The sequence below is a fragment of the Hippoglossus hippoglossus genome, chromosome 19, assembly GCF_009819705.1.
Source record: "Hippoglossus hippoglossus isolate fHipHip1 chromosome 19, fHipHip1.pri, whole genome shotgun sequence".
Lineage (NCBI taxonomy): Eukaryota > Metazoa > Chordata > Actinopteri > Pleuronectiformes > Pleuronectidae > Hippoglossus > Hippoglossus hippoglossus.
In genome coordinates, this window is record NC_047169.1 from 3671814 (window position 1) to 3693067 (window position 21254).

The following is a 21254-nucleotide window of genomic DNA, read 5'->3' on the forward strand; positions in this document are numbered from 1 at the left end:
TGGGGCCACTTGTGCTTTACAACAAGTGCTTTGGTTTTGTATATAGTTATACATCCTCAATGTAATTCAACAAAGCATTAGCGTTATATCAACATATTGAACTTTTGTTATATTGCTATTTATGAATATTACACTGCAGTAATTATTGATATTATTTTATTTCCCAGTTCTCTTATCGGCCCTTTTTTAAATCATCAAATAGCGAAGATGCTGGACAGTTTTATTTCTCCTGTACTTTGCGAAGAAGATGCACATTATTCTGATATCAGTGTACATTACATATCAGTATCTTCTTCTTGTTACATAAGCCTCCCTCAGACGGAGGGTGAGGAGAAACATGTGTAGCGTCGCTGAGGTGATGATTGACAGCTGTGTCCGTGTTTGTCAGGTGTTTGAGCAGACGTGCTGCTTTCATTAGATGAGCAACAGGTGCTGAAAAAAACCAGAAATACCTGCTTAGTGCAAACAAATTAACTAACCACACAGTTTCTTCCCCTGGAGACTATTCATTTTCTCAGCAGCCGAGCTACTAACTAACATAAAGAAGATAAAGTTTGTGCTGAGTGTGCACACGTGGAGGAGACAAACGTCTACAGGGAATTCTGTGGTTGTTTTATTGATTTGATCAAATCTGAATGAGTTTAGTTAAGTTTCTTTTGGGGGGTGTTGTGCATCTTTTTAATGATGAATTCATGATAATTTGGCAAAAGATAATTCTCATTGCTTGTATGATGCTTTCATGCAACCTCTCTTGCAACTGAGTTTCTTCGTTTTGAACATTTCCTGCATTTTTCTTTCATGGTGTTAATGCTTCTTTGTTGAATTGTAATACTTTCTCCATTTTTGAGAAAATTGTACGACAATCATTGACTTTATTACCACTTTTTAAAGATATTTAAAGTGTCTATGGGGTGTTCACGTCAAACATGCTTCATCTGCTTGTGATGCACGTTTCTTAAATGTCTAATGTCCGAATCCTCCATTGATTCCAACTAGTGAAGACGGGGAAGCGTCATTGGGTTTGAATGTCAGGAGGAGACTCATCAGAGGTTAACTCAGAGTTCGAATCAGGCCATTCTGTAGTTGTAGAAGCTGCAACGTGTCCACAGTGTAACCAGAATGCTTTGTGGATCTGCCGGGTTTCCTCCCTCCCTCCCTGTCTCTAACATCATGGGACGGCCATGCCTCTTTTGGAAAGGTGGATTATTGCACAGGTTGACGTACAATGTTTTTTAAAATCTCTGTTCTGTGTGCTTTTGGATTATTGTTGACTTTTGAGGGATTGACAGAAATGATGAATTATATATCGGCACATTTTATTCATTAGAAAGATGAAAGTTGGTAGAAGAAGGGTTCAAATGGAAAAACATACAATATATGAATGACTTGGGAAATGTTCACAATTCATATTGACCTCTGGTTGGTAGATTTTATTTGGATGCAATGGTTGTGTGACATGATGAATCTGCAGCTGGTTGCAGATGCTTGACAAACGTGAACTTGTTTGACATGGTTTCTTAAGACGGCCCCTCTCTCTGATGAAGGAGGGACTCTGCCCCTTGAACATGTACAAGTGATCTGCTGCGCTCGGGACCTCCCCAAAACTCTGTGGCATATAAAAGCCAAGCTAAGTCATTTGTTTAAGCAGTAGGGAGTTTCTGCTAGGGTCTGGATTGGAGTTACGCAAAGACCGGACCCTACCGTACATGAGTGGTGTCTGAGGAAAAAAAGGATTCCCCCCTTGTCTCAAAGAAACTACATGCCTAGTATTTAGACATGTTCAGCTTTGTGGATATTTGGTTAGCTCTGTTGCTGAGCGCAGCAGTGCTTTTGGCGAGAGGTGAAGGCGAGGATGATAGTAAGTATCACTTTCACACTTTGATTTGACTTGTTTTGGGACTTGTGGCCCCCTCGAGATGTGGATAAACGTGACAGTGGAGACTTTTTCTGGCTTTAAAAGGCTTTAAAAGTTTTTGTAAAAAAAAAAGCTTTGGGAGGTTACCATACACAATCAAACAACATTTTTCCTGTTTGCATTAAACTGGACTTTGTTTGCTGGAAAGCAGCAGTGGAAAAATCGCTAAAGTCTGACGTTGACAGTGAAAAAAGGTCTAGACACCAATTAATCACCAAGCAGGAGAAGAAGGGTGCGGAAGACACAGTTCTGTGGGCCAACAGCGCAGCTCTGTGGCAACTACTGGAACTGTGGATCCACCGGCGCTCGCTCCTCTAAGGCCTCAAACTCCCCAACCACCAGATTGAAATGTGATTGTGCCCAGAGTTATTTTCCACAGGAGCAAATCCTTCACTGCAGTCGAGCAGATGTTGGATAATGACTTGTGGTTCCTTTTGCTCCATGAAGTTCTGTATTCTGACATGACGCAGGCCCAGGTTACTTAAAAAACTATCCCTGATGTTAAACTTCCATAGAAGCTCGGTTTCTGCTCACAAATCCTTCAATAAACGTGTTCCAGATGAAATCTTAGTGTGGCCTGGATGACAGTGATCAAGGGACAGAAAGGTCAAAGGTTTCTGTTAGTAAAAATAGACATTGGCCAAAGGGTGCGAGCTTCATGCCAGAGGTCAGGACTTTACATCAGCGTTCATTGCAAGTACAATATTGAACAAAGTGACACTGATAAATCAACACTTTGCTGAATTTTAGGTTTTGTGTGTCACACTGGATCCAAGCAGCTCTAGTTTTATGAGTTTTAAGTTGTCTTGTCTGGTGCAGGAACACATCTGGCTCCCATGGAACTTCAAACCCAGTTGATCACTCTGTTTTTTGGGGGGGGGATATTTACTCTGACTGTTACCAAACTCACCGCGGTTCTCTCCTTTCCTTTCAGTCTCACACGGCAGCTGCACATTTGATGGACAGTTGTACAATGACAAGAGTGAATGGAAACCAGAGCTCTGCAAGACCTGCTTCTGCGAAAGTGGATTAGTCGCGTGCTACCAGGTGATCTGTGTGGTCACACCCGACTGCGCCTACCCAAACGGAGAGTGCTGCCCTGCCTGCCCTGCTGATGGTACACCGCCTTGATCCCACCTTGTCTCTGACAATCTGAGGCTCCTGGGCCATGAATGGATTGAGGCCCTAAGCCTGCCTGCTTGCCAATAACAAAGCTTTACCTATAGAAGACACTTAGAGTCTGGATATGATGACCTCTGCATCATTGATTTTAGCATTTTTTAAAGGGAATCTCTCAATAGCCAACATTTGTGGAGATGCACGAGCCCTCGATTCACAACCTGATAAATGCTAATATCTGAGAAAAAGTAAGAAGCTAATCATTATCACTTAATTAGAGCCTATCTGCAATATTTCTTATATAAGCTTTTAATGGGTGCAAAATGGGATAAATAACAATCACAGCAGGATCCAGAAGCTCAACTCTATTGTGGAATTTCACTGCAGTTATATATTAAATATGTCAAATGTCTGGTTCTCTCTGGGTCGTTTGTAGTAATAATACAAATCCAGCTCAGTTCCAGCGCAGCAGCAGCGCTGGAATAACGAGGTCTTGTTTCACTGCAAGTGTCTTCTTAATTTGTTGGGTCTCATCGAGTTTTCAGACCTAAAATACACACTGGTCACTAAACTAAAATAAGGTCCCTGCAGTTTCAATGCAGCTTCTACTGTAGCACTATACTGACATCTGCTGGTAAGAATCAGAAACTACCTCACTGGAGAACAAACAGTCTATGGTTTTGTCCCAACTACAAATTTATTAGATACAAAATTATGACACCATTTTTTTTATATGTACCCACATCATTGACGTCGATGAGTAAAACATGACGTTGCGTTAACACCCAACAACAAAATGAACGCACACCAGGAAGTACTCAAAAAAACAGGTTTATTGAAGTCGCAGTCGGGCCCCTGAGTCTGGGGGCCCCACACAGACTGCAGCACCACTCAGTGCCTGTACAGTGAAACATGCTGAATGACACAAATCAAGACTAATGCTTTAAATCCCTACTGTTAGTCGTCCCAACCACGTACTGAGGAAAAAGAAATTACCTGAATATTCTCATTAATGACAGTTAGTGCAGCACGGCTTCCCAGATTACAGCAGAAATGACAACTTCATCGAGTTAGTCCGAAAAGACGAGATGGATTAATGGCCCTTTAGAAAAAAAAAAAAAACATCTATGTGACGCTGCCACACAAAACTAGAAAAAAAATTGAAAAAAATTGGCACGTTTGTTTAAAAACAAAATCAAATCAGAGTAAAAGACAACAGTCTGTTATTGGACAATTGCTTTTATTTACAGAGGTCGTGGTCTCGTGTCCAGAGAAACATAAAGCTTCGTGTGTGTGTGTGAACGTAAATAAATTACGACGGTTCCTCCTCCGTTGTGTTGTCGGTGCTTCACGTTGTCAAGCATGAAGCGCAACATGTAGAAAATACAGCGGCGTGTGTTAATATTTTCCTTCTTCACAGACCTGAACGTTGTCAGAAGTGAAACAAACCTTCTTTTCAAAGGTGTGAAGGGACTTATTCCGTAAAGAGCAGATAAATCAAACTGGGACATTTTTCCACAATCAATTTCACTATTGATTCCCGAGTGTTTCTATGTGTTTTAATCTGTGTTTAAGTTTGAATATTTGTAAAGGTTATCGTTTGTCTGCGTTTGTTTGTGCGACTCTGAACGATATTACACAAAAAGTACTGAATGGATTTCAAACAAACTTGGTGGAAGGATGCAGAATGTGTGAGGGAGGAACTCCTTAAATTTTTATTGAAACATTTTTCCAAAGAACGGTTTTCGCAGGGAATCATTTGTGGATGTGGGTGAAAAAAAAAAAAACAGGCACATTAAGGGAACTGATATCTACGAGTGTGTGGAATAAAGGTGCAGCTGGACTCGACTGTCGGGCCTTGGCGGAGGTTTAATCAGCTATTGAACCCCCCCCCCCCCCCCGTGCCTGACAACAAGGCTGATCTATACAGTTCATATTTCAGAACGTGTCAGGAGCACAAACAGATCAAGAGCAGGTAAAGTTCGACTTGGGGCAGAAAAACGAGTCAAATGAGTCATTTTTTACGAGCGTACGACACACGGAAGAACAGCACAGATATGTTTCTGATGTTGTCCTGAGACGGACGACACGTTACGCTGTTCTTTGTGATGCTTGGATGCACGACACACTCCTGTCCTGTCGAGTGTGTGTGTATATGTGTGTCTGTGTGTGTGTGTGTGTGAGAGATGGCGTCTTCCTCCAGGGGGCAGTTTAAGAAGTCTATGCTTGGAAGTCGTTTCCAAAGTGTCTAATCTGCTCCTCGGTCATGGACAGGTAGGTGGCCCTCATACTCGGGGAGTACTGTGGAAGACACACACAGAGACACAGCACAGGGGAGACGTTAGAGGTCGACGCTGTGATTTCACTGCTGATCATCAGCTAAAAATACAGACAATGTCATGAGGGGCTTAAAGGAAAAGTGCAGTGAGAATCTGCCTCTTGACAACATGTAACTCTCTGAAGGACTGAGAAGGTTTATGTAGTTGGTTTGGATTCACAGGAGTTAAACTGGATTATAATTGAGATCCAGGATAAAGAAAAATCTACTGATACTAACTTCTCCTGCAGAATAAAAGACTTCAACAAAACTTTAACATACAGATCAATGGCAGTATAATGTATAATTTTACTTTGGCAAAAATCTTGTACATCTGCTTGAGTTTAAGTATTTAACTTACTTTACTTTCATTAATAAAAGATCCAGGATATTTTTTGCTAGATGGCGTTTCTCAGGGAATATTTCATGGATCATAATAGAAACAATTTGACATATTTATGAGTTAGACTGATATTTATGAGTATGTGCAATTCGGTGCAAATACAAATCTTAATCTAGCAGATTTAAAAACACTTTTCAGCCACTGTACAAAAGAAATAGGGCAACAATCCTACAACTATCACTAATGAGTCGCTGGGATCATGTGGATTCAGGAGGATAAAACAGCTTTCATGCATATTTGTTATTTATTTGAGTGCAGCTCTAGTTGTAACTGCTGCTGATCCAAGCTAATTACAGTTGTAAAGACTGTAAACTAAATTAAAGACCAAGTTTAGTGGAGTTTTCCTTTAATTGAAACCTGTTGAACTAACTCATCGATAACAAATACATCTATATCACTACTGGATGCATGGTGCTAACGCCTCGTGGCAGCACAAGCTACAGGACTGAATGGTTGGAGCAGGACTGCATGCACAGTAGGGGGCGACTGTGAGGAAATCACAGGGATACAACTACAGTACCACCCTGTGAAGACCAGGGGCAGACGTCCCACACTAACTCAGAGAGACACCGTCTGGGATGAGGACAACAGGTTGTGAGTTTGAAGCCATGCCAAACAGGAAGAACCGCACAGGAACCAAACAAAGTGATGAGAGGTGGAGGAGAGGTGATCGATGCAACAGAGGAGAAGAGGAGGGGGAGTCAATCCTGAGGAAGAGTTGAAAAGACTTACTCTGTTTCTATACGGCTGAGAGTATATCTCCAAAAGTTGATTAAATAAAAAAGAGGAAATACAGAAATGAAAGATACACACGAACATAAACAAACAAATAAACACAGACACACACACACACACACACACAAAAATATATAAAAGAAGCTGTTAGCCGAAGACGACTGCATGGTGCTGCACAGTCACAGTCATGAGGGAGAATTGAATTGTACATCACAATCAAGAAAGAGACGTCATAAGGCAAAGAACATCACATTTTCAAATGCAGTCCAGTTACAAATAAAGGCTGATGGCGACTGAGAATGACGACTGACAGAAAAGCAAGAATCGATCATGTGATATAATGTTTCTTTCTTCTTCATCTACAAAAAAATAAGATTCTGAGGCAAAACAAAACACGAAAAGTGGAAAATAGATTAAATAGAATAAAATAAAATTGAATATTGTGCTTCTATAAAGTATTTGGTGCTTTTTTTTCCTTTTAGAAAAACTGAAGAACGATCGGTTAAATGTGTCTCTGCTCTAAAACACAGCTCATGATTGAATACCTGCAGAATCCATTCCACTGCAGCTCTATACTGTAAATGAGGCTGTTTAAAAGTTAATAAATGTGTGTTTGTTTTGATCTCTGACATCTGACAGGACACAAGGGGCCCAGCAGGGGGGCCCATTTATTCCAGGATGAAGAAAACCTTCATGGGTTTTAAGGCTCGTGTCGCCTCCTCCTGGGGATTTGGCCTGACAGCAGCTAAACGACGGTCGCCTCATGATTAAATATTAACTGCATTACTTCTCCTCTCGTTGCTCTGAAGTCAGACTTCTGGGAGGTCCGGCAGAAAAAGGCACAGTTGCACGGTGGAGTCATTAAATCGTTAGTAAACATGGCTGTGGCATTAACGTGGAGTTTAGAGGAGCATGTTCCCTGAGTCGATACTTAAAATGATGAATGAAATTATAGGCAGTTGGTTTTGAAAACAACTTCCTGTGACATCATAGCGAGGACTTGGCCTCTGGGACCCAACGCACCGAAGGGGGCGGAGATCCGCGTCCTATCAGCGGCGCGTTCTCGTAGCGAGGATTTCCCCCGAACAGAGCCGCCTGGTTCCTGGGGGAAAGCGAAACAAGTGACTCAGAAGCTGAAGGAGCTTCGTCGTTAGGCTCCACACGTTACGTCCGTTCACTCACATGTACTCGGACATGGGGGCGGTGGACACGGCGGGGGCGGGCGGGTGCAGGCTGCTCTGGCTGCCCATGCTGCTGGTGTAGCTGCAGAAGCTGTGCATGTTGGGGAGGTTGGGGTTCTGGGCGACGATCCTCCTCGCCCGGGGGTTGAACGGGTCCTCCTCGTCAATGTCGTCGTAGTCTTGTTCCCTACGGAGAAACATCGGGAGACAGTTGGTTTGAGGTGGCTGGCTTCTGTAAAGGTCATAAACCCTGCCTCCTCCATGTTAGTGGACCGTACACAACAGTGATGCATGTCCACGTTAATTTTTTATTTCTTTGATGCCATAAATCCGAATCAAACGTGTTGATTGACAGCTGAGACTGACTCGTGATTGGTCGATCACATGTATATAATTAGTAAATCTCCATAATTCTGCTTAGAAATTGTAGAAGATCCTGAATTTCCCTTTGAATTATCACGTTTTTTAAAGTTTCCTTTCCTATTATAGTAATCAAATGAAACTTGTATTACATTTCAAAAGCGAAGTCTCTGCAAGTCATTTTTCATTGTATAAAAATAGGTCAAAACAAAGCGGACAGAATGAGAGGAAATGAATCTAACAGTATATCTGCTTTTGATATATAAATATTAAGTTGTATTGGACGGTTTACAACATTCAACATAAGCGTACTTTGCTTTAAATGGACGAGCACTGATGTTTCAAGGATACAGTTCAGATTAACGTTATTTATAGTTTGAGAAGAGTTTTTTTTTTTCATCCATGACCTTGCAAAGGAGAATTTGCATTTTGGGCCAAACATCTGGTCTCTTGTACAATTGTAAAAAAAAACTATTCACGCACATGCATGAGTTGGCTCACGCAGCACAGCGGAGGCAGGACGAGGAAATGAGGGCGCTCAGGCAGGAAGGCGAGCGGAGAACGAACTGACCTGCTGGCTATTTGTCTCCACGCCCTGGGAATGGCACACAGCATGACAGTGAAGGCGCAGGCTGCAAGGATGGAGAAGAGGCAGAGGTAGAGCACGCCCTCCACGCCGTCGTAGCACACCCCCATCATCGCATCCAGGTAGTCCTGAGGAGGGCGAAACAGAACGTGAACGCCGCGCGAATGGCAACAGCACACTTTGCTCTAACGGCCCTTGTTTGAATTCGCCGCAGACAAAATGAGTCAGAGATGAAAAAGCACTTAGAGCGTCGTTGTGCGCCGTCTCCAGGAAGCCGCGTACTTTCATTCATATCATGCACATTACTCATGTGAACTCAACTGCATACACAAGTAACAGTGTACGAGTCAGACGGAGCAGGAAACTCACAAACAGTAAGAGGAAAACAAAGATTCTCTCTGTTGTGTTGTGTCGTGCTCGGCTCTGATCCTTGTCCCACTTTCACTTTCATGCAGAAACCCTGCCTGGCTACTTGCTCTCCTGTTGACCTAGTTGTGCGGCCGTGGCTGGAGACAGTGTACGAACCTTGTTGAGCCCCCTGCAGTCCAGCAGGGCGGTCAGCTGGTGCAGGCTGGCCTCAGAGGAGTTCAGCAAATTCTGGATGCCCAGCAGGTCTCCCTGCGGGGACGACCGACGATATCAAAACACGTTTAAGAACATCATTCTCATCCTGCTTTTAAAATAAATAGACTCCCGTATACTGAGCAGGAGCTGTAAATTAATATATATGTGGGGGGGGGGGGGGGGGGGTACCTCAGCTGTAGGGAACAGAGGAACAGCAAACTGCAGCAGACTCTGGATCTGGATCTGCATGGTGGTCAGGGACCTCTGGAAGATGGTCAGGGGCTGAAAAACAAGAAGGTGAAGATCAGGCGAATTAACAGAAAGAAATTATTCCTACAATTAAGTGTTTTCGGGCCGTGAGCAGATATAAACTCAACATTTATGTAGTTTGAGTCAGTAGGTTTACGTTCTCACCACCAGGGGGCCAAGTAAGCCTCCACATTCACCACAATAATACAGAATCATCACATCCCAACCTGAAATCAGCACCTTCTGCCTTGTGCCTTTTTTTTTTAATTAACATTCAAGCAGGACCATAAAGGGATGAAGAGACTTCACAGTTGCACAACCTAACGAGGAGCTGGATCTGTGGCGCGGAGTTAAACTGAAACAGGATACGGTCAATTACCTCAACTATCCACAAATGTAATTGGTTTCCTCTGATTTGAATATTTCTTCCAGATCTGTAGGTCTGAACATCGTCAAACTGATGTCTGCTGCAACATCTAATAGCCGGAGCAGATGTGAGCCAAACAGAATAAAAAAAACACTGGATGGAGAAGGACAGTAAGAAGAGGGAGATGACGACAATAAGAGCAGAAAAAGAGCTGAAGCGGGACTCACGTCTGGAGCCGTTCGGTATCATTTTGGCAGGTTTTGGCCGCAGAAACGAAGGAACACAGGCGCAGAGGAAGAGAGGACGAGTATTTTTAACTTCTACGAGGGTTTCTGAGGTGAGTTTAGGATATAAACAGACAGACCGCACCGACCGGAGAGTACGAGCTTGACAAAGATGAGACGTGAGCAGCACCGACATGAACTCACCCTCCAGCTCCGGTTCAGGGAATTCCAGGTCAAAAGATGTCGAGATATTTAAGTTCAAACGGCTTGAAACTGAGCAGCATTAAATCTTTAACGTTAACTTTACTCTCAACTGCCTCGAAAGAACTTTATAATAATACATCGTTAGCAGCTGCTTTAAATTTAATTAGACTTTTAAACAAATACCATTTTAAACACCTCTGCAGCTGCTGGGAATAAAACTCATTACATTCTGAATAACGACCAAAATGTGTGCGTGGCATCAAATTTTATGTTTGTGTTGAGGTTTATTCTCAATTTAATAATAACCTTCACCGATGAGATTATGTTTTTGTCTGCGTTTGTTTGGGGATTGGGAACAAAAACGTTAAAAAGCTTAAGATGAAACTTGGGTTTTTAGTTTACTCTGTAAAAGAAACTTTGTTTTTTTTCATCCCTGCAAACAAATGCAGACGAAAACACAAGATACAAATCTTCACCACAAACAACACTTCACCCTCATTTTAATCATAACATAAAAATGCCTTTTGACCTGTAAATCTAAATTATGAATGCTTATAAGGTTGTGTAGGTGAAAAGTTGATCGTAAAGTTTGACTCGTGTCATTTCTCACCTGCTGGAAAGGGTTGGAGAGCGTCTGGTTGCAGTAAAGGTAGTAATGAACAATATCTGTGGAGAAAAATACAAATTCAATTCTTCGCATTTACAACATTCACTGATGCAACATAACTCGTATGATTCACACTCACCAGCAGTGATGATGCTCTTCGTCTGGCTCATGACGTACTTGTCGGGGGACACACAGAAATCACTCGTGCCCTGAAAAAGTAAAAACCAGGAGCCGCGTGAGAGCAGAGAATAAACGGTTCTCTCGAAATGAAAAATGTAAAAACTCAGAGACTCAGTGAATAAGAGTGTCGAACAGTGAGTGGTGCGCCCGACATTAATATTTCATTAACACCTCCGACGAAGCTGAATAACAATGGCGACAATCAAGTCCATCGCTTTCTGACACAAAAAGGAGAAATAAAGAGGACAGGCTGCTCTTATCGTCCAGTTCTGTCCCTCACCACCACTTTTACTCCACTGCACAGCGCGAACAAGAAAGTGTGCAGCCTGAATGCTGAATGTCCCCGGGGCCCAGGACAAACACACTGCATGTAGCTGAGCCTTCTCCGGGGGGGTAACGCTAATGAGCCCCACACTGAGATGAGAAAAGATGAAAAAATAACGCCAGCCCGAGTTTCTCAGTTTGTTAGAAACGAAGAAAAACCCAAGGAGCTTAAATAGAAGAGATTTGTCCAAGTTATTGCAGAGAAAAGATTCTCTGAGATCGGACAGTTCGGAGTTCCCGACTGTCGGTAATTACGAGTTCTGTGAGGAAGGGGGCGCTATCGTGCATTTATTTACTGATGCACATATTTAGGTTGAGGATTCTCATCTACGGATCAGCATCATGTTAAAATATCTTTCAACAAACGAACTTAGCACATTATAACGTGTGTAATGTTTCATGCGATAACCCGAGGTCAGCTGGCACTTCCTGAAATGTGGGCCTGGCTTCGTAAGGGGGCGTGGCCAGATGTGGGTCATTGTGATGTCATGTGGTATTACAACTACTGACGAGGTGTTTCGGGGGCTTCAGTGTTTTCTGTGGGGAGAACTTTTACACTTTTACATTCACAAAAAAACGCAATATAACAGAGAGAAACGCTGAAAAAGCATAATTGCTCCTTTAAAGCCAGGTGGTGACTACGGACTAAAGCGTCTGACAAAACCATGACTACATTAAAGTTTTGTGGATGACTGGTGTTCATGAGACGTCATCAGGAGCTCAAACATCATGTGAGAGACACGTTAAATGCATTTATTAAGTGAACGTGTTATATATGGATCCGTCAGCCGAACACTCAACCTGTTATGTTTGGTCACTTGTGACATTTGTTTTTGACGTTCATGTTCCCCAGAGACTGAATTCCCTTTTGACTTTCCACCCACTTCCCCCACCTGCGCACACCATCTGTGACGGAGCAGCAGCCCGACTGTGAATCATCCGTCATTTACTGAGAAGTCCATCATTTCCTGTGTGTCCTGGATTTGTGTATCGGGATTTCAACAGCCGCAGACACCGGAGAGTGTAAAGACGACAGTAACGAGACGAGGACACTGACTAATGTGGAACTGATCGCGCCTCCTGCTGCTCATTATCCCCAACCTTAATTCACACGTGTTAACAATCCTCTGCAACCCCCCCGAGTCAAAACACGACTTCCTGCGAAACACAGCACAGACGCCTGAAGCAAGTGAGTCAAAACACCAGCGCTTATCCTTCTCCTTGAAATGTTTCTTCTTATTTTCGCACATCACATCGATTATTTCCCTTCAGGTCATTCGAACGTTTTAGTGGCTTCTTTGTTTTTTTGGGACCACAACAGTGAAAGTATTCACCTATTCAGTATGATAAGCTTTAAAAAGCCTCTCATCATAATCCCTGACTTTGATTCGAGTTATCCAGGCCTGAGTAGCGGTGCTGACGAGGTGCGGGCTCGGGAGCGCCTGTTCTTTTGTTCGGTTTATTTTTGGAGGTGTGCCGTTTGATGGCAGAGATCAGAAGTGCAAGAGGGTGACGTGCGAAAGACAAACTGAGATGAGGAGAAGTTGAGGTGAGACAGTGAGCAGGTTGTTTTTTTAAGATGACACTGCGAAAGGAAAGTAAAGCTCAGTTAAAAAACACCATGAATCCTAAAGAGGTTAGTGAGACGCCCGATTTGCAGCTGTGCAACAGTTTTAAAATGAAGAGGCTTAAAAAGGGCTGTGGGGAAAAACTGGAGCCAATCCCAGCTGAGGTTGGGCAAGAGGAGGGGTACGCCCTCTACAGGTCGTCCTGGCCCATCACAGGCTACATCCACACTATTGTTTGAATTTTAAAACTGATCTCTAGACTGTTCACACGAGTGTTTTAGCTCCGTCCAGACTAATACAACTGGTTTCTGGTTCACTGGTTTCTTGTTTGAGCAGGATTTGATCGCAGGTTCCCGTTTGCAGCAAAGGAGGCTTAAATGTAAATGAATCGGCTTTTTTATGTATCTGCATTCATAGCTTTTAATAGAGACGAGCCAAAATGTTGTGTGGAAACATTTTACGGCAAATTGTCAGAAGCCTGAATTGTCTGTCGTCCCCTGAGGCTAATTCATCACCAAAGGAGACGAACAACCATAAACACCTACAGTTAATCTGGAGTGTCCCATTAGCACCAATCTGCATGTGTACGGCCTGTGGGAGGAAGCCGCAGTACTTAGAAAAATCCCACGCAGACACAGTAGAGCATGAAAACTCCACAAAGACAGGAACTGACTGAACCTGGATTCGAACCAGAAAAGCGTCAAACCGCTGCTCCACCGTCTTATGTAAATGTTTTCATTTTTAGAAAAAAAAGGTGCATTTGTTCCTGAGATGATACAGAATGAGGAGAAACCTATAACTAACGTCATGTTCAGACAGTTTCTCCTCGTGCTCTGACACCCGGCAGATATGTTTTTACACGACACTGCATGCAGTGTATAATCATCACTTCTCACACAACCCCTCACACAGAGAAAGACATTTTTCAAGTGCAGCGTGCGTGTAGTAAAAGCAATTTATCATCACTGTCAGGGCGTGATAGGAATGGAGTGCCCGGCCGGTTTGTGCCGGTTTATATTGGGTCACGCCGGCAGCGGGGGGGGGGGGGGGGGGGGGGCGCAGAGGTGAAGCAGCTCACCACAGCAGTGGCCAGGTCAGCTCCCAGAGACGCCCAGCTCAGGACCAGCGTCAGCACGCCGAACACCATCATCCTGCAGGAGCACAGACACACAGCAGCGTTTAGGATAATCACCACATCCACAGAAACTCGCTCGTTTAATCTTTTATCCAAACGAAGAAAAGCTTGGAATCAATCCAAGTGAAACACAGCGATTAATGATTTACATCGCTTGTCCCAATTTGCAGCAGCAAGGTCCTTCCAATAATTTGTATTGACTACAGCAGGGACACTGAGACAAGCTGTAAACACCGACTCATCATCACCTAAACTGTTAGTAAACTGTACTTATACGGAGCAACATTAGTATTAATTTGACGCTGTGTTTGTTTCCATGAGTTATAAAGTATATTAATCTCATATTCCTTGTATTTCGCATTTTGAGAATGAAGTTGACATGTGAGCTGCCGGTGTCCCGTCTCTCCAAGCTTGGTTTGGTTTCTCCTCTTGAACAGAAAGTTTTCTGCTCTCTTCCAAGTCTGTAAACTGATTAACACGCTATAAATCCATCCGTAGGTGTGAATGTGAGGCAAAGGCAAGTGTATTTTGTAAAGCACAATGTGTGAGTGGTTGTTTGTCTTTGTACGTCCGCCCTGTGATAGGCTGACGAGCTTTCCTGGACGTGCTCGGCCTCTCGCCCAATGTCTCTCAGAAGAAAATGGCACAAATGGATCTGCACAAGGTATTTTGTCATAAGCACTGATGTTAGCAGATGGAAATAGTCTCAAAAGTTTTTAAATTCAAAGTTTATTCTTGATATTTAAACTTTATTATCAACGTTTCCTCTTTATTCTCGAAACGCCCAAAAGGAAAAACTCTTCCGTCTTCCCTTCTGTACTTTGTACTGATGAAAGTAAGAGTGACCCATCCCCCCCCAAAATGTTGGAACAGGAGGAAAAACTGCAAGTTGAAGCCAATTTAACTTAGTCCTGAGGAAAAAGTACCACATTGCAGGATGAAAACTCTACAACGTACACAGAAGTGCACGGACAAACAGTTAATGTACTTCTCAGCCCCCTACAGAGGGAATACAGTGACGCAGATGGAATCATTTTCACGATGGCCTCTGCTGCAGAAAGGAAACAGCCCCGAGCCTCAAGGGGCAGGAGCGGTGATCTCACTGGCCTGTCATCAGCGAGTCGGAGGTTATGTTTATTTCTGTGGGAGTCGACTCTGCAGCCTCAACACGCAGCAGCTGCAGCAGCGTCACGAGCCGAGGAACAAGCAGCCGAGCGGATCCTCTCCGCTGGCCTACATTCGATTACATCCCCCTGGGCGGACGGCGGTTCCTGCCCCCGCGAGGTTACAGAGATGTTCTATTCCCCACCCTGATGATCTCACGGCGTCAGAAAGCGACGTCAGACACGTGCGACTCCAAGCGGAGAGACGGGGAGGATTTGTATTTTTTGCGCCCGTGCCCGTCTGTGAGGATTCAGTAAGACAGACGATCACGACCCATTAAAAGATGAACCCTGGTTCTATCGCAGATCAACTCTCATTGGGTCGAATAATCTCCAGAAAATCCAATAAGCTCCTGTTGATTTCACCACCACAGCACTTTAGGTTTCCCCCCTTTGCAGCGGGCCACCAGTGTTTTAATAGAATTTGTGTTTGCATGTCCAGGTTTAGTCGCGGCCCGTTCGTCTTGACAAACGTCCTCCAGCTCAGCGGCTAATCCAATTCACAGAAGATACAGAGCGAGCTGCGGACGCTTCGGTCCTTCTTCCTTTATCTTTATTCCATTTCTCACTTTCTATATTCCCATTAAACCTCGCTCCCACATATTTTCTCTGCCTCCCTCTTTATCAGCAGTCGCTCGTCTCCCTCCTGCTCCCTGATACAAAGCCCTGACTGAGCCACTGAGCAGGGAGATATCTGCATAACGTTACGAGGTTATGTGCTTTTGGATCTTTCGGTATCTTTCTCAGGTTCTGTGTCATATTTTAACACGTGTTATGAACCATTATATTTGTATGTCAGTACATATATCAGTGGTAGAAGTTCCCAAACTTAACTGTGGTTCAGGGTTGTGAAAGGTCTGAATGCAAATGCATGACGTGAAGATAAAAGCCGTTTGAAGAGAAGTCTGTTATCGGACTTTAGAAATTTAGTTTTTTCTTGGGGAATATTGAACACTTTCATCTAATCCTGCTTCTGAAATGACAGTACTTCATAAAAAACTATCACAACCCCAGACTGTGTCTAAAGATGGTCGACGCGTTTCCACTTCCAATAGCCAACAAAAAGCCAAAGTATCCTGGAACACGAACGATGCTAACTACACCAAACACACTCGTAAAAATCAGTCTGATCATTTTCATCCAGATCCATGATTATATCCTGAGAAATCTACAAAAAACGCCCGATCTCATTTTGGTCCATGTCCAATCCACTATCATGGAGGAGGCAAGGATTATGAGCTATACAGTAGCCAGCCACCAGGAGGCGACACTTTTGGGGAGCTGTCATGTCGTCCATGTTTATTTACAGTCTATAGTCACAACACCAAGGTCATTATGTGCGATACAAGAGGAAACTGTTTTTTTAAAGGGTAAATAAATAAAATAAAGGTGGTTGGGGCTATTCTGACCTGTGTGTGTCTGTGTGTTGTTGCACGTTGTGTAACACTGGACTGTCTGAGCTCCTTTAAACACACTATGACACAACGTGGCCGGGGCAAACGAGGGCGATGCCCTCTGAGCGGCCCCTCGGTGCCAGCAGGTCACGCTCAAACCAAAGCAGGACTTTACTCCGTTTTGTGCTCCGCTGAGCAGGAGAGGATCCACAGAGCTTCAGCAGCAAGTCGAGTGTAAACCTGACGCAGGGCACATATAAATACAGAGAAGGAGTCACAGGGGCCAGTGAGCAGGGGAGCAGGGGAGCAGGGGAGCAGGGGAGCAGGGCCTCGCCGAGCTCAAGTCAGACTGAATCTCATCAAAGTGGGACGTAGATCTTCTCCTCAACTGAAAATATAAAACCTGCAAACTTCTATTCCCATCTTCCTCTCACATTCTAATTTTGGCTCCTGGTCGTCACTTCAGAGGAACTTGGACTGAACATCATTATATTGTGTTGATGCGTCTCCAGCAGTTCAGAACAACTTTCTCACAGATTATGAATTTTATGGAACAGAATTATCAAGACGGCACTTTGCTGATTTAATTAGTTTTTCAGGTCCCCGGCTCGCTGCCGTCTCGCTGCCGTCTCATTGGTTTGTAAATTGCCCATATATCTACTCTACGTGTCCCAGATGTATCTGCGCTAATACGACCTCCGATTTCACTCCACAGTCTTTATGTGATATCATCAGACCTTGGTAGGAAGCTGCAGTTTGAATAAATCATCAAATCTGCTTCTCATCTTGAGTCGTTTCTAATCAATAACCGTCTGAGACCTGCAGCAGCTGAACTGTGGCTTCATCAATAAATTCATTCAATCAATTATCACTCCTGCAAACAATTAAATATTAAGAACTGCTGAGTGTCGTCCCCGCTGCGTTTCTGGATACTTTTACTGTGTTTTGGGACTTTTTCTTCTTTAGCATTTTGAGTGGAAATGTTAAGAATAAAGTGAAAAAGAGAATAAGAATAAAGTAAATCAGAGGAAGAGCACTGGTGCAAAGATATATCAAACGTTTCAATTTTAAGATTAAAGTCACTGAATATATCAAACTACTAGCCTTTGATATATTCTTCAAAGTTTGACACAAAACTTAAAAACATTAATAAGAATAAAATAGATAAAATATTAATAAAAAAGGTTTTCTGGTAAAAGTTACTTTTTGAGTTTTCAAGTTTAGTATAGATAAAGGATTAAAAAAGATGTTCTTAAAAGTTCTTACTTGAAATTTAAAACGTTTTTTAACAAAGACAACAAAAAGATGAATATAAAAAAAGGTTAATCGTGTTGGAAGAAATTAAATTAGCAGATGTTAATTAAAATCGTTTCCTCGTTACATTGATAAAAACGTTTCACTGCCGCATGTGAAGTTGCACACGAGCGTAATTTCAAAGCGACACCGTTTCCTCTGTTGGATTCTGTCTAGACCAGCAGTCGTCCTGACTTTTATCTGAATCCCCGTATTCATCAGGTTTCAAGCTGAAGGAGTTTTCCTGCACAACCATCACATTTCTTTCATTTAGAGAGAGAGAGGAGATATGTGATGAGCAAGCGGGAGTCTAGCTGCTGAACTCAGCTCCGGCTTAAAGACACTTGGTTCAAGGTGACCTGAACAGTTTCATTGGTTTTACACAAAGCTTCTCGTTCCACTTTCCTCCAGGCGGCAAAGATTTATCTTCTTCCTCGTTTATGCAACAATCTGGTGAAGCTGTTTTCAGACACGAACTTTGTCTTTCACGAACTCCGGCAAATGTCCAGAACATTTCGGCGAGGGAGGGGCGGAGCCTGGGTAGAGCAGCAGGAAGCAGGATATGACGAATAATGTCTGCCTCAGAATTCTAGTGTTTTTGTTTATCACCAAAAACTCTTGAAAATCGTCTTTCCAATTCTACGTCTTTGTTTGCATCTTCTTCGTGTGTAGCTCCTCTTTTTCAATCAATTCTCCGGACACTTTCCTGCTGTTTTCTCACGCGGCCTCACTCCGATCTCGGAGCTTGCAGGAAAAACTGATTCTGACATTTGCGTCCTCACATACCGCCCCTCCGGAGAATGTCCGGAGAATGTCCGGAGTTGTGTTTCCCGTCTGAGAGCAGCACGATCTGCCTTGTTCTTCTCGCTGTAGGTCAGAACAGCTCTAATGATTTGTCATCCGGGGAAATGATTTTCCACTCTACTTTACTCCCGTCGGCTCGCAGCCCTGCCGACTGTAAACCGAAGCCCAGAAAGGTCTGAAATACGTCATGTTTACATCTTGACATTTTACGCTTCAGTTCACTCCATAGTTTATGTACTTTCAGATCTTGTTTTCTGACATTTCTCCTTCTATTGCAACAACGTAGAGGGAAATGTGTTCAAAGGATGAAAAAAAATGCAACTTTTTCCTTCTAGAAACAGAAAAGTAACCGCGGCTGACAGAAAGGTCGGCGGGTATCTGTCTCTCTCCCACGTGGACGTACCTCGATGTCTGAGCTGTTACTGAGCGTGTCACGCTAACACCGGAGCCTGCCGGCAACAAGCACCAGAAAGAAGAGCCGGTATCGGCCCGGAGAGTGTAATCTGCTCCCTCGTGCCTCCAACCACCTCCACTCTACTGGAAGAGAGCATCTCTGGGGAGTTACACTCTTTGACACTGACTCATATCTTGTGTGTGCAGAAGGGGATGATGTGGGGGGGGGGGGGGGGGGGGGGGGGGGGGGGGGGTTGGTTTGTGGCTAGTAGGGCGAGTTTAGCACGGCTCACACCCTGAAGTGACTGATTGAGAGAGACAGAGTGACGCTCGGCTGCATGAATGGAGGCCTGGGTGGATTTCATGCCCCATGGACCCGGCATTACAGCAGAAAGGAGAGAAATCACATTCCACCAGAGACGCTGGTGAACTATGGACAATCTAAAGACATTAGATGAAAGAGGAGGTGTAGTGCATTTGAATATATATTATATTGTACGTACAGTTGACTGCACATACACACATACAGTCACAATGTAAAGATTCTGTTTATGTTGTAAATAGCATTTCTTTCCTTCTTATTTCTACCATCTCCTTTGCTGCTGTGACACAGAAAATGTCTGTCTTATCTTATCTTATATTATGTGATCGTATCTCATCTTATTTCTTCTCGTATGTTACGCTATATTATGTAATATAATCTTATCTCGTCATAATTCCTTCATTTTCCCAAAATTTTGTTTCGATTTAGATTCTTTTCCTCCGTTTGGCTGTTTTAAATCTCACCGCATCTGCTTTTATTCATGATTTATTTAGCTTGTTTTCTTGGCACATATAAGAGGTAAAATCGATGAAATATGAATTGGAAGAAAAAAGGCCTAAAAATACAAAGCTGAATAATTAAACACTAGTCCACCATTCGTCCACCGTACCTACACAGGGACTGGGTTTGAAACTGGCAGGAACCTGTGCTGCGGATATACAGTCTCCATATCGAATGTAGTTCCTGTGTGAAGCCATTTAAAAGCAGGTCAAGTGTTACGCTGGAATAAGGATTTTCAGGGAGTTATAGTGATAACATCAAATGGCTCCGCTCTCCCACATCTCCTCCGCTCTCCCGTCCGATATGTAGAGCAGAGCCAGAGAGACGGTGACTCTGAGCGAACTCAACCCAACCACTGGCAACGCTCAGAGGCGAGTGGTGAAATGTAACAGGGCCAGTGGGGCAGTGGGATCCGGTACTGAGCGGCTCACAGGCGGTTTCCAGTGGGAGGGGGGGAGGAACTGCTGCCTCATGCTCGCTCCATCACACTGAGTCATCTCATAAAAAACTGATATAACAAACTGGAGGAGAGAATAAAGTGGAAAAACCATCATGGTCTCCTTTAAATAAAAATAATCCTCATCAGGACAACAGGGTGAGAGGCTGTTAAACTGACAGTGGTGGTACAGACTCTGGTTTTAGCCATGAGAACATACAATGATTGTGCATGGTCAATTTGTTGGTGAACATCTGGAGAAATAATGGAAATCTGACCACTAATGTATAAACAAATACAAAGTGCTATTTCCTGATTTTTGTAGTTTTGCAGCTGCAGCTTGTTTTCCAGGTATTTCACACTATTTGACAACGCGTTTTTGTCATAATCGATGAAATCAGTAACGTGGATGCGTCGCCCCAGCCCGAACCTTCTCTGCTTGGCTCCTGAATTCTGCAGTATTTTGTACGAGCGGCTACAGAGACAATCGAAAGGTCGGACATAGAGATTTCTCAATTATTAAAAGAACGATTGCTCCCAGTTAGCTCTGATTTACTAATCTGAAAAATCCACCGCTTTTCTCCTCGGCCCTGCCTCCTCTCTCCAATCCTTCCCTGTTGTGCAGGAGGATAACACTAAAAAAAATACAGTCAAATGGAGCAGATTGCTTCCTGTCATTACAAAGTTAAAAAAAAGCAGCTTGTGTCTTTGTAAATAGCTCCGTGTTACCGGGCACATTAGACTCACGTGGTGAGCAGCCAGCGAGACTGCTTGGCCAGGCCCAGACAGGCCAGCAGGCAGATGACCAGGTCCAGGATGAGCAGCAGCAGGTAGGTGAGCCATCTGCAGAGAGACGGAGAACATTTAGAGACGGCTGATCACCGTGTGTCCTGCAGCGAAGCCTGGGCAG

The 21254-nt window shown here is 43.5% G+C and overlaps 1 protein-coding gene and 1 long non-coding RNA gene across 5 annotated transcripts in view; one reads left to right on the forward strand and one right to left on the reverse strand.

The window, feature by feature from the left end:
* The first annotated feature begins 1516 nt into the window (after positions 1-1516).
* LOC117753104 lies at positions 1517-3451 on the forward strand. Of its 2 annotated transcripts, XR_004612206.1 has the most exons (3): positions 1517-1713; positions 1768-1858; positions 2850-3451. It is a non-coding gene; the product is annotated as an uncharacterized LOC117753104 (long non-coding RNA). The 2 variants fall into 2 exon arrangements; XR_004612205.1 differs by having other exon boundaries at positions 1517-1858.
* A 398-nt stretch (positions 3452-3849) lies between these two features.
* Positions 3850-21254, reverse strand: part of ttyh2 (tweety family member 2) — a 47595-nt gene continuing 30190 nt past the window's right edge. Inside the window, exons 5-15 of one of the 3 annotated variants that reach the window (XM_034570927.1) lie at positions 21092-21187; positions 13982-14054; positions 10971-11040; positions 10835-10890; positions 9370-9462; positions 9142-9234; positions 8602-8744; positions 7672-7857; positions 7513-7591; positions 6487-6513; positions 3850-5335 (exon numbers count right to left, since the gene is read on the reverse strand). In XM_034570927.1, coding sequence (XP_034426818.1) covers positions 5255-5335; positions 6487-6513; positions 7513-7591; positions 7672-7857; positions 8602-8744; positions 9142-9234; positions 9370-9462; positions 10835-10890; positions 10971-11040; positions 13982-14054; positions 21092-21187 — 997 coding nt within the window. In that variant the 3' untranslated portion in view covers positions 3850-5254. The remainder of the gene's footprint in view (positions 5336-6486; positions 6514-7512; positions 7592-7671; positions 7858-8601; positions 8745-9141; positions 9235-9369; positions 9463-10834; positions 10891-10970; positions 11041-13981; positions 14055-21091; positions 21188-21254) is intronic. The other 2 variants (XM_034570928.1, XM_034570929.1) reach the window with 2 other exon arrangements.